This window comes from Cloeon dipterum, chromosome 1 (genome assembly GCF_949628265.1).
Source record: "Cloeon dipterum chromosome 1, ieCloDipt1.1, whole genome shotgun sequence".
Lineage (NCBI taxonomy): Eukaryota > Metazoa > Arthropoda > Insecta > Ephemeroptera > Baetidae > Cloeon > Cloeon dipterum.
This window is the reverse complement of record NC_088786.1, coordinates 35,651,582-35,664,949: the sequence shown is the minus strand read 5'-3', so window position 1 is coordinate 35,664,949 and position 13,368 is coordinate 35,651,582. Positions and strand designations below refer to the sequence as shown.

The following is a 13,368-nucleotide window of genomic DNA, read 5'->3' as shown; positions in this document are numbered from 1 at the left end:
TTTTGTGTGTATTTACAAATAGTGTGTACCATGCGTAAACTGCTCCTGTTTCTTTGTATTGCCAATGCTAACAAAGTAAATAAAACGAATTGAACTCAACTTTATTCTTACTGAGATGGTTTATTTAATAATTTATATTCCAAAAATATTCCGGTTAATCTTAGAACATTTTGTATTTGTCCGGGAAAATTATTCTAAACAAAAATCAATTCTGGGCTAATCTGGATTAATTTTGGAATAATCATTGGATCAAAATGAAAAATAGCTAATAATAATCCAGCCCGTTGGCTCGCATTGTTAAGGCACTCTCAGGAGTCTCAAATCAATGGGAATAATTGAGCAGTTCGGAGATCTAATACTGGCTACCCAATGTGAGAGATGGCAAAAAAGTGGTTAGTTTAGTGACTAGAAATGCTCAAATTGCTCAACGGGCTGGGAGGCGACTCGCTACTTGCTGGTTTGCACCTTTCCAGCATGCGTGATTTGGCTTCACGGGACGAATGTCTAGCGTTTCAATGCAGTCCTCGGTGCGGAGGAAAGTGCGGCCCTTCAGTGGGCTGGGTCCCTGTGCGGCCTTGTGCGCCCTTGTTATCCGTTCGCGGTGTTATTGGGACCCGGGTTTTAGCATTCGTGCTAGTGCAGTGCGCGCCCTTCCCGGTCCTCGGACAGGGATAAAAAGAGCAAAAAAAATTAAGAAACATTTGAGTTTAAATCTTCCTAAATTGTTATTTTATTCAACAGCCACGCCGTTTGATTATAAATTATTAAGTCACCTTGGCTCGATCAGGTGGAGGCACTCCGCCTCAGCAAGGGACTCCGACTCGGTTAGATAAAATTTGAAAAAAGAAAGATTAGATACTTAATATACGGATGGACTTGATATTTTTCCAATTTTCCACTGAGTTGTTTACAAATCATTTTTTATTGCGCTACTGCGGTGTAATAATTTACTTTTTGGTAAATATTATTATTTTTTTTTGCTCTTTTTATCCCTGTCCGAGGACCGGAGGAGCGGGAAGGGCGCGCACTGCACTAGCACGAATGCTGAAACCCGGGTCCCAATAACACCGCGAACGGATAACATGGGCGCACCGGGCCGCACAGGGACCCAGCCCACTCAAGGGCCACTTGAAATATTTCGTGTAAAATTGTAAGATATTAAATTGTAATATTCGTGTCTTTTCTATATATATGCTGGCAAATCTGACATCTACTTGTGTGTAATTCTCAAAAACTGCAACAAGATTTAGATCTCCTTATTGAAATTTATAAGGAGCACAGGAATATTTAAATAGAGCCACTCTCTCGATCATTAATATAATGGGATGGCTTAATATACATATTTAGATTTAGCATGTGACATTATTGATGGAGACATTATATTTTGATAAGCTTTTTTTACTGCACGTACACACGATGGTATATATAAATATGTAAATGGAAAATATTCAAATGATCTTGTCAGTCTCCGGCCAGCATAAATTTTCTAAAATTTGCCTCGCTTCGGCCAGGAAAATGCCCCTCGTCGTCATAAGGCTGTGCTTTACAGCTCTACTCGTGTCAGTACTGAAATATATTGGCGCAGTGACGCAAGTTTTTGTTTACTTTTCAGGGTGAGCTAAGTAAGTGGTTTTATAGTCAATGAAAAGATCTGCTCGAAAAGAAATTGGAAATTTTCAATACAAGTGAAACAGGGTAATAAATTAATCAAAGAACCTCTGTGGCAAGGTATCTTTTAAGCCTTTTAAAAAGATTGCCGTTAAGTGTATAAAAGCTCCCGCCGGTTCCAACGATAGTGTCGTAATATATCGGTATGTACACAATATATCAGTATTATTATTTGTAATCCTTTATTATTGACGCACTGCATTGCAATTCTTCACGTAAGAGTTATTATTTAAGTCGGACTGCTTTTGCGCGCCATCAATTGTGATGAATGAGAACTATTACGCCTCTATTCAGCTTCCCGCAATTTTTGCTAGCACGTCACTCCCACCAGGTCCACACCATGCGGTTTTGTTTACATTTTGTTATGAATGCTGAACCGTTGAATTATCGCATCTTATAATTAGCAGCTCAACTTGTTTTTGCGCGAATATTGAATTTGTCTATTTTTATTCTCTATCGGTGCAACCATGGCCGACATAATAACGTGTAGAGAAAAATACTTCATGCACAATTCACTGGTGTGTCTTATCCAAGCAGTTCGCAATCAATATTGTACAATTGAGCTGCGAAACGGAGATGCTGTGTCAGGAAAGCTTTCATTTGTTGACGGGTATGTATTCATTTTCCACTGATCTTCATCTATTAAATCTCGCGGTGCCAGATATACATACAAATAAACCCGGAGATTTTCCTCACCAATAAGCTGAGATTAAGTTTTGGGAACAAAAACACGGAGATCCCTGTGTTGAATTTTCAAGAATAGACCCGGAGACTATTGCAAATAAAATTCCGGAGGTTTGCATATAGTGGCCAAAACTCAGTATAAGTGGCCACACCTGGTAATTTCTTTGCGAATTTGTTGCAATTCGTCCTGTTGCCGGCAAAATTGTAATGTGGCAACAGTTTAATTAAGTCCCCAATTTTTGCTTTATTAATTAAATGAATTGACTCATTGTCAGTTAGTGGCCACCTAAAACCCGAAAAAATACATTAAGTTAAATGATATTCGCATAAATTATAATACATAACTTTCCTTTGATTAAAGTTTAAAGTTTCCACAATTGAAATTTCGTAATGCTCAAATTGCCTTTAATAAATAACGCCAAGTGCACAGAAATGGGTTCAGGGTTGAATTTTTTTCTATTGTTGCGCTGACAAGGGTGCGTTATTGTTTAGCTGACAGTGAGTTATAGTACTGCTTTTGTAATACTTGAAATAGAAAATAATATTTTTCGATGGGTTTCGAAGAAAATCTCAATACAATAGAAGAACAAGAAAATAAAACATATAACCTGTGACAAGTGACAAGCTATTTATAGTTAAGCAGAGTAGCGAAGAAATAAATCAAACATATGTCAAACCCAAAAAAATATCTTCTGGATTTTATTTGTTCTTAGGGATTTAGTGGTATTCTTTGGTGTAGAAATCTCCTCTATTCCCCTCTACTGCTTACACCGGTTCCCTTTGTCAACCCTTTTATACGCCTCTTGAAAACAATTTAAGCTGGAAAATCCCTTTTTAATCTTAATCTTGTTTTCTTTTTCAGCTTTATGAACGTTTCTCTGGAGGACGCAGTTTTTATCACGTCTGATGACCAACAGCACCACTTTGAATTCTTTTTTGTGCAAGCAAGGAACATCCGATTCATCACCATCCCCCAAAATGTAATTATTATTCGCTTGGAATATTTCTTAAATTTTGCCAGAATTAATTTATAAGAATTGTAATCCTCTTGAGTCGTCTTTTAATCTGTTGTTGCGGCGCTTTATGAGCCATCTCGCGCACAGCATGTTCAAACATCAGAGGAAGATCCATTGCCAACAAACGAATGATTTTCAAGGCTGAAGTATTATGCTCTGAACGAGAATAATTGTGATAGTTGCTATCTGCCGCCTGGACCACGACAAAGCACAAAAATAACCCACAATCGAGACGCGACTATTTGTAAAAACAAACAAAGGGGCCCTTGGTTGGTGTTGGTGCGCAAAGGTTGGCACGAGTGCGCGTTTGCCAACCTTTTTCACAATCTTCGAGCGCGGCTCCATGGTCTCTGGTTGCCGTGACAGGAACAATGTCGCAACCGGCGAAAATAGATTAAAGCAGCGACCTGCTGAGTAGTCGGAATGAGAGTGCTCCTCCGCAGCTCCAGTATTTTATTTTCATCGCTTCGCCACTCATTTCCTGTCACTTTACGCGTCTCGGCGCCGCCGCTTCACTCTTTTCACAATTCGTCGTTAAATCAAGCCATGGAGCTCAATGGGTCCGTGGAGGGCACCAGCAGGCCCATCCCTGCCAATTTCAACTTTGCTGACTACAATTGCGTCGGATTCGACCTGGACAACACAATCCTCAGGTACATTATTTACTTTGTTTGACCTCTGTCACACCTTTTCCCCAGCAAGCAGTGTGCTTTTACTACCAACATAACCAAGTGCCAAAATAAATAACAATAATAAAAACTAATATTCTACTTGCTCACATTTCAAGACTAGTTTTTTATATTTTTAGTCTTACATAAATAAAATAGAATAATATTTTACAGATATCAATTGACAAACATGGTTCAGCTTGAGTACGATGCCCTCTGCAAATTCCTGGTCGACCAGAAAGGATACAATGCCGACGTCCTGGTGAAACCAATCGATTTCGGATTCCTCCAAAAAGGACTCACGCTCGACTTCGAGAAAGGCAACACCCTTCGGATATCAGGAGACGGCACGATTTGGCGGGCTGCGCACGGCACAAAATTCCTCTCAGATGAAGAAATCGAGGCTCAATACGGCGTCGAGAGGATCTGGGAACCTGCTACTGCTTTCTATAAAGAGCCCTTGGCCACCTGGAATGGCCCTGTTGCGCTCAAACTGCGCAGCCTTCTCGATTACTTTGACATGCCGGCTGCTCTGGCTTTTGCACGCCTGGTAGACGATTATGACAAGAAACACGGAGGGCCTGCCAAAGTGCCAAAGTAAGATTTCTCATAAAATTTAAAATGGAAACTTATAAAACACATTTTGGGTGAGATTAAAAGCATGATTTGTTCAGTTGTTTAATTACAAGCACAACGCCCACTCACAAAATGTAATAATAATTTTTTAAAGTGCGTGTGTACAATTAATTTCCCTTTTCATGCCCAAAACTTATGTAATACTCTGTTTCTAACTAGTGAGCGTAACTTAGTAAGAGGCTTAGACGATAAATGTCTCTAATCTGGGCAAATAGATCAATTAAAACTTTAATTAGCTAAACAAACATTTGTAATGAGCAAAATATTTCATTTTTTGATAGCTTAGACAAATTTAATATCTTAAGAACCTATAGAAATAATAATTTCATTTCAACCTGACAAGTTTTCTCATGATTTTAGTTATTCATTCATGTTTGTTTGTTCTCACTTTAAAATACACACATAAATGTTTGTCAATTATCACAAAAAATGACTTTTCAAGAGATAAAAAAGTGAGAAAGGGCCCTACTTCTGGCATACACCGTGTTAAAACTTTACTCTCTTAAAATTGTTTTGGCAAGTCAAGGGTCATTGTTAATTGAAAAAGTTTAAGTCATTGAATAGGACTAAAATATGTATCATTATTTTCAGAGTGCCTGGCTCCATTTGGTCAGACGTCCTTGACGGTCTGGGCTACATGTTCAACAGACACAATTTCGCTGCCAAAGATGGAGGCCACTACTTTGGCAACCTGCGATCCTATCCAGAAAAATACCTCAACCGGTGTCCCCCAGAAGCAATTGAATGGCTGAAAACCCTGAGAAAGCAAAACAAGAAGCTGTTCCTGCTCACCGGCTCCCACATTGACTTTGCAAACTACACCTCGACCTACTGCATGGGACCAGAGTGGAGGGAACTGTTTGACATTGTCATCTCGTTCGCCAAAAAGCCTGGATTTTTCACCAGTAACCGGCCTTTCCTTTCACTAAAGAACTTCAACGAAGGCGAGCCCATCACAAACCTGACTAGCTTGGCTGACCAAAATCTTGTTTCTGTGAGCCAAGGCAACTGGCAGGAGTTGATGGAGGTAATTAATTTATTTTCTATTTAATAATTGAAGACCAATTATTCATGCTTTCAATTTCAGTTCCTGCAAATTAAACTGAAAGGCGAGACCCCGAAATGTCTGTACGTGGGTGATAATGTAGTTCAGGACCTCTACGCGCCGTTCCACTACACACGATGCGACACGCTGGCGGTGATCGAAGAGCTGTGGGGCGAAAACAAACTGGAGCCTCTGCACCCCGACTCAAAAGTGCTCCTTGCTGACAAGTGGGGCTCATATTTCGGAACCAAAGACGTGCCCTCTCTGTGGCACAATTTCATCGCCAAGAGTGCACTGCTGACAGTGCCCAAATTCGAATCTTTTGCTGAACTGCCATTGGACAAACCGATTCCGACCGGTTTCTATCCCGAAGAACCTGTCAGCTTGGCCGAGAACTGAATCTGAATGGAGTATTTTTTTCTGATTGAAACTTGAATGGCCGCACCTTTAGAAGCAATATTTCCTAGCAGTGGATGTGTCTGTGAAATGGCTGTGTTACGCATCAAGTTGATTTTAGAATGTTACTTCGCCGATCTTAGCACTTTTGTGCAACACACTTACGTCTCCTAGACTACTTGTCACATATTATTATACAGTAGTTTAAAAAGCCAGATTCAGTTGTGTTCAGGACTTAAATAAGAAACAATACATATTACACAAATCTTTTTATTTAGGCTGTTAACGCTTATTTGACAAAACGTGTTGCTTAAATTTTTGCTGACAAACTTCACCAAACTTAAATGGTTAACTTGTTTTTGGACTTGAAACAATAAAATATATCAAGAAACGAAACTTGCTGTTTCTTCTTAATTTATTACTTGTGCCACTTTGCTAGTACGCATTAGATATCTCAATATTATTAAAAAATAAAATTCCAGGTGGAGATCACCGCGGCTATCATGGAACAACTAGAAAAGAACAGGAGGCAGTTCGCCCCTCGATTAAGTGAGATTGTTGGTGGGAAGCAATTGGATAAAGGCAGCGTAAAACGGTGAGCGAACATTATCCACTGAAATTTATTAATTTTTAAAATGCGTCGTACCGAGAAGAAGGTTTGCAAAAACCTTGTTTTTTAAAATTATATTTATTCAAAAAAACAAGTTCAGTCAATTCAGTACGAATTTTCGGCTGGTGCTTGCTAAGCTGCTGCGTCACAGCAGCTATTTATCAAAAATAAAAGTACAAAATTATTTTTTATTTAAAAAAATTGTGCGCAAATAGAAGTAAAAATAATTAGTCACACGATAACAACCAATCCTTCACTTTTTTAAGACTAAAATTCTCATGATGGATAATAAAAAATGGGATTTTTACGAAATCTGTAAAGTTTCACCAAAAGAGACCAAAAAATCAAACACTAAAACCGTGTATTTTTTCAAAATTTCTTGTTTGGCACAAAATGTGACCTTTCCGGGGTAAAATTTGGAATAAAATGCGGCTGGTTTTTAAGCAAAGAGCCAGTGGTGTATTTTTGCGCATTGCAAATTTGAAAATTGGCGAACCTTGCTCGAGAATGATTAGTTAAGAGCACTCTCAGTCTAACGCACTATTAAAAAATGAGGGAAATGCAGATGCAGAGCAATGCGCCTCTATTGTCGCAGGGGAGAACTAAAGTAGTTTCCTCTTGGCCGTGAACTTGACTTCAAAAGTTTACCGCTCGCGGACTTTGAATAAAAATCAGTTTTCTTGACGTGCAAGACAATTAACATTTTGATAAATCACGAGACACGAAAATGAAGAAGGAGAAAAAATCGGAAAAACGATGGGTGAGTGTCATTTTCTTTCAACTTATCAACGAAAACCACAGCCTTCCGACCTTATGCTACTTTCACATCATATTTTTCTTGGAAATGACTGTAATTTTATTAATTGATGCAAAACAACTTAATTCGAAACTGATTCGCTGCACAAAAATACTTCCAATGCCATTGTGAGGCTTCAGCCATAAAAAGGCGTATATTTGTCTGAATCAAAACAAACGCACGCGCGCCCATAAAGAATGGATGGCCTAAAAAGCGAATTTTTATTGTCAGACTGACAGAAAAGACGCAAAAACGGTTCAACCCCGGACTCTTTGTCACATCTGGGCCACTTAAGTCGGTTTCTCAGCGGTCTCCACCCGTCACTGTTTGTCTTTCATTGTGTACTAGAGTATTCGACGAGTATAGTGCACTTAGCCGCGCTCACACGTAGATAGGGGAACGTCGGGGTGCAGGGTGTGGCTGCATATCGATCCGTGAGAAACCACGCTTACTCCATGCACCGATGCAGCTGAAAAATGCCATGCAACACGCTGGAGGAAAATTGTTAGTTGTTTAATTTCTGCAGAAAATTCTGTTGGGTTGGTTAATCAAGGTTTACCGAAAATTTTACATTTTGGGTGATGAGGCAATACATTAGAGATTAAATTATTGAATCGTGGCGTTGAAAGCCTGTTTTTTGTGGGCAATCATCTCGGCGAGACTAGACTGCCATTCATGCTGGTTGAAAGCGATATTTTCCCTTGGCAGACTGACCTAGCGCTGGAGGTATACTGTTCCAAGAGTGCGTGTTTCGAGTGTAAAATTGGGTAATTATCGCCTGATGGCCACTCAAGAGAAAGAGATTTTGATCTCTATTTACGTCTCTTTTTCTTTGAAATCGACAGTACAGTGTGGTCTTCGCATCGTGCACACGCACAACGAAATTCTAGAAAGAGAAATTGAAAAGGGCTCGTAAAATTGTGACCCCAATCTCGATTTTTATTCCACGATGGAATTTATTCAGGAATTTCGAGATGCATCTCGTCACTTTTTACTACCTCTCCGTAACACATTTTTAAGCCTATCTCGCAGTCGCAGGTGTTTAATGAAAATAGTCATCTCTGGTGTCAGAAATTAATGCGTCTGATAAATAATGACTATGTACTACTACATTTCTTTACTCTAGCTATCCTGAGTTTAAAATGTGGCCTTGCTGTATAATTGCGTTCATGTTTACTCTGAACACAAAAGTGAATTCAATGTTAAATCGTAGCTTATTATTATTATTAAAAAAATAAGCCCTATTTTCAAAGTTCAATTAGATACCCGTACGAACGGTTCATCTTTATACTCTGACGCGTTATTTTTGTAAGTGCTGCAAGTACACGCGAACGGTCTCAATTAAAAGTCGCTTCATTGGGTCGGTCTGCAGAAATTAGCAATGTGCTTGAGCAGACCTTGGCGCACAGGAATTATTCAACCCGTTCTTACCTGCGAGGTCGGCGACCCTCGGCTGCTGTGGCGCCCGCGGACCAGACTTTTAATTCGCTCCGGCGAGATGTTGCCAGGCAACCCTTCGCGAGAGAGAGAGAGAGAGAGAGATATCGCCTGCTCCTTTTAGTTTGTGCAGAAATACAATTCGCATCTCGAGTCGTCTCTTGTATTTGATTAGCGGCGGCCGCGCGAGGAGCAAGAAAAAAACACTTTATGAAGTTGGCTGCTATAAAGAGCGGAGAAAAGCGGCGGCACTTCTTGATGTGAACACGACTCGCTCGCCTTTTTATCATTCCAGACCACCTATATTTACTTTCGCTTTTGAGCCGACCATTTTTTTATGTCTGCGTCTCGACCCTTGCTGGCGAAAATCAGCAGAGATGAGAAGACCAGCAGGCAATTTTATTTTTGGGCGTTGCTGCGGGAATCTGCGGTTATCGGCTGCTTCCAGATAATTGATTGTGACAAGACTTGTTTGTGGATCCGCTGAATGTTGCTTATTTTTTGGTATGAAATCGGACCCTTTGGGTGTGGCCTCCAAATAAAATAACACTTGATTGAAAATTTCCTATTAAAACTAAAACAAAACTATTACTTGCGCAAGAAATGAATTTATTCCATATTTCCCCTGTGGAAATCTAAAATTTGCGACTGGAGTGGTAAAATTTCCTCTACTGTGCAGATATTTTCTTTTAAATTACTATTTTCTTGTCTCAATTTCTCCAAAAATTTCTCTCTGACAATTTTTCTAATAATTAGAAAATTATTGAAAAATGTGGTGCAAATATTGCCTGCAAGAATCTGGTTAAAATTGAAAAAAAATACACGCTCTTTACCACTGCACTGCATTTTTTTAAATTCGTTTTTTGCAACCCTGAAGCGTCTGCCTTCAATTAGAAACATCTTTGCGTCAATCTCATCTCCTCTTGACAGCTTTCAAATTGTGATCACGTCCTGGCAATATTTTATTCTGTGCGTCACTCGACGCGAATGTGGCAATGAAAATGAGTAATTTTCCTTGCTCGCAAACAATTAAAACAAGTTGTTGCACTTGATAAAAGAAGTCTCGCCGCATTTAGTCCGAATTAGAATTCCACGCGCAACTCACTCGCATAAATGCCTTTTTAAATTAAAACAATTTCCCCAGCAGGAGGTGCATGAGATTCAAATGGGACGTCGCCTCATGAATAAAACAGCCTTTGTTTCCCTGCCATGAGGGTATGACCCTGCGCATTGAGTAACGCAATTAGCGGCTATGAGAAATGTCCCACGTACACAAATTACTACCAACAGCGCAGAACAGCAGAGTCGGTGTTTATTTATTTAGATATGCATGTTTATGCAAATTGCGTTGCCCTCCGAGACTTATCATTTGCGACGGGTGTGTGTTTGAACAGGGAAAAAACGCAACTTTCTATAAGCTGCATGACATGTACCAAATAATAATGTTATTCTGCCGGTGCAAATTATTATCTCTCTGTCGCACGTTGACTGACTGAGAGATGACAACGTCAATGCAATCGCAGTGCGGGCGAAAGTGAAGTTTCCTTTTTTTATTCATCTTGGCCACGACCGCGTGTCATTACCCTGTCAATTAAGAGGTGTTTGCATTTCGCAGCTACTCATTCGAAAGGTGCTCACGAAGTTGTATCCTTCCCGACTGATAAAGCAGTTTCGACGAATCTTTGGAAATCGAGTTCATCGACTCTGTGGACCAATTTTATTATTTAAGGACGGTAAATTTTGTGGAATTCTTTTTTATTAATGCGTGAAAGAAATTTGGTAGTAAATCTTCTCGCGAAAAATGTTAAAATAAATTGCAACATCTAAAAACTAAAAATAATTACTTAAAATTGATCCAGACGCCTATATCTCTTTGGGTGTGTTAGTTATTTTTTTTTAACTTCTAGTCTGGCTCCCATTGTTTAAAAAGTGAGGACTGTTTGCATGTGTTAGTTTGAATCGGCTGCGATGTCTACAGAACATAACGGCACCACATGTGCGATGCAGAATTATTTGAATTGAAAAAAAAATCGTGTTTTCTTCTCCCCTTTCTGTCTCCGTCGTCGGCTGGAGAAAGAAAGAACAAGTTGGTTGCGCTGGGCGGCGAGAGCCACTCTTCCCATCTTTGAATGTAATTGTGGGTCAGGAAATACCAGACAGCGTTGCTCATATAACATATAATATTAATGGCTGCAAGACATGGGAATAATTACACCAAAGCCGCTGCATGCTGCCGACGATGAAAAACTAAAAGCAGCCGAGTATATATACATATTTACAGCCTGCGTCTTTTTCCGTTTACTAACCACTCATCAGGCTAATGCCAAGTGATCGATTTGAAAGGCGGTGGTCGAGAAACGCACGAGCAATGGGTCAGTGAGTCAAAATAATTGCAGCGCGATTATGCCGGCCAGGCACTGTTATCAAGCTGCAATTTGAAAAGTGTCTCTCGCCTCCGTTATTCGCATTTTTCTCGCTAAGCGGATTGCAGGAAAACTGAAGAGATTATGAATGCTCCAAATTTCAGCATTGGTCATGCTGCGTAGGAGGAAATTATGATTATTTTTTCGTGGTTCATGAATGTGTTATATCATGTCATCAAGCCTGCGGTGGGTCTCTGTCCCCATTAGACGAGCTTGCTGACCAAATGCAGAATTTTTTAGATAGGAGAAATCAAAGCTTCACTTGAATAATTCATTAGTAACTGTAGGCGGAAGGAGTGTGATTTATACATATTTAAATTATATATGGACGCAACGATGGTTTTTTTATCATAAAATTTTATCTCAACATCAAGTTTATCTTTATATCCGGTGATTTATAGCTTCTTTGCCACTGGGTTTAGTTTTGGCCCGATTCAGTCGCACATTAATTTAATTTATGGACACAGGTTGATTAGTATTCAAACCAGATTTCCCAATTATGTAAAATATTCAATTATTTGACTTTCGAGTTTTGAGCTTAAAAGCAGTATGGTTTAGAAACTGAAACATAAAAATTTCTCACGAGGCATTTATACGATGGCAATTTCAATTGTTAAAATTTTTGTTCCGTGTGATTAGCAGTATTGAGTTCTACAGAGACTAATTAGTCTGATTGTGTGTAACTAATCCTGCTCACTCGAGCACTGAAAACCCCCATCGAGACGTGCACTTGTCTCGCAACTCTCCTTTTATGCAATTGAAAGTGCGTGTTGTATTTGATCTGCACTCGAAATCGTACGTCTAATGGCGTGTTCTAGGCTGTTGCGTCACAGAGTCGCTTACTTGAGACAGAGGAAATCGCACATAATGACCCCTTTGGAGCCGATACGTAATGGTGCGTATTATTTCGGTTGTTGCGGTTGCGAAAATCCGCTTGCTTTCGCACTTTGCACGAGCTACTCGGCTTGCACCCAAACTTAATTTTTGTCTCACGCCGCGAGATGTTCCTTTAACAAATTGCGCGCACCGTATTATTTCCTCTCTCAGCACGATGTCGTTGTCCTCTGCTGTCACACGGAGGAAATATTTTTTACAACTCCGTCCGCAGCATAAATTTGAATAAATATGAGTATTTTTATGATTGGTCCTAATTACGCGAGAGAAATTCGGCTGTCATTAATAATAATCACGCACTTCCCTTCTCGGGTGCGCTGCCAAAGATGATGAGGGTCAATTTTCAAGTGGAGATCCTCTTCTTTCGCGTCGAGAGCGGCCGTTAATTGAAACATAATTCTCTCACTTGCCGCTGTCAGATATCAGAGAATTCGGTTTCGCCATTCTCCACCGAGTCTATTTTAGTGGGCATTTTTTTCTTTTTTCTTCTATCTGCGGTTGCGCCCACTCAGTGCACACTCTGGCACGGTGATTTGGCAACCGAATGCAAATTCGACTCCGCCGTGCACGCTTGATTATCTAGACTAGGCTGATTGGAAGCTCGTGCGCCGCTAAATAACGACCGGCTGCACTTTGTTTATTCAGGACGTGAAAATTCTCGAAGGCACCTTTCGAACGTGTGAATTCATTCATTTGCGTAAGCACCTTTCAGAACTGAAAACAGCTTGCGAAGTTAAATCAACCTTCTTTAATTGGTGGTAAGAGACGTATTTTTTCTTGTACTTTAACTCACAATAGCTTCTAATATCGGATTGAAAATTAATTTCCAGGAAATTGGCTTTGCAAACGGCGGTTAATGTCCACCAACTGAAAAAAGAGAAGATATAATAATTTATCTCCCAGTAAGCAACACAAAATTTAATGGATTCAGAAGCAGCACGAAAACATGCGCCAGCTGTTTAAATTTTAGAGGAAATACGCAAAAATCTGGATTAAAATTTTTGTTGCACCTTCCCAAAAAACGTGAAGGGATGAACTAAAATACCACCAATATCTCCCCTTTTTTTGAGTGTGTTAATTGCAACACACATGCCA

At 39.7% G+C, this 13,368-nt stretch overlaps 3 protein-coding genes across 3 annotated transcripts in view; all 3 read left to right on the top strand.

Annotated features, from left to right (window-relative positions):
* The first annotated feature begins 2,027 nt into the window (after positions 1-2,027).
* Positions 2,028-13,368, top strand: part of LOC135936538 (U7 snRNA-associated Sm-like protein LSm10) — a 32,760-nt gene continuing 21,419 nt past the window's right edge. The window contains exons 1-3 of the mRNA XM_065479390.1: positions 2,028-2,278; positions 3,215-3,332; positions 6,596-6,708. Coding sequence (XP_065335462.1) covers positions 2,136-2,278; positions 3,215-3,332; positions 6,596-6,708 — 374 coding nt within the window. The 5' untranslated portion in view covers positions 2,028-2,135. The remainder of the gene's footprint in view (positions 2,279-3,214; positions 3,333-6,595; positions 6,709-13,368) is intronic.
* Positions 3,678-6,509, top strand: Nt5a (5' nucleotidase A). The gene is made up of 4 exons (XM_065479366.1): positions 3,678-4,021; positions 4,211-4,633; positions 5,264-5,699; positions 5,760-6,509. The coding sequence occupies exons 1-4, from the start codon at positions 3,792-3,794 to the stop codon at positions 6,114-6,116; spliced, it is 1,446 nt and encodes a 481-aa protein (XP_065335438.1). The 5' UTR covers positions 3,678-3,791; the 3' UTR covers positions 6,117-6,509.
* The window catches only part of MESR3 (misexpression suppressor of ras 3), a 30,817-nt gene continuing 24,793 nt past the window's right edge, over positions 7,345-13,368 (top strand). The window contains exon 1 of the mRNA XM_065479377.1: positions 7,345-7,483. Within this exon, the coding sequence (XP_065335449.1) occupies positions 7,451-7,483 (33 nt within the window). The 5' untranslated portion in view covers positions 7,345-7,450. The remainder of the gene's footprint in view (positions 7,484-13,368) is intronic.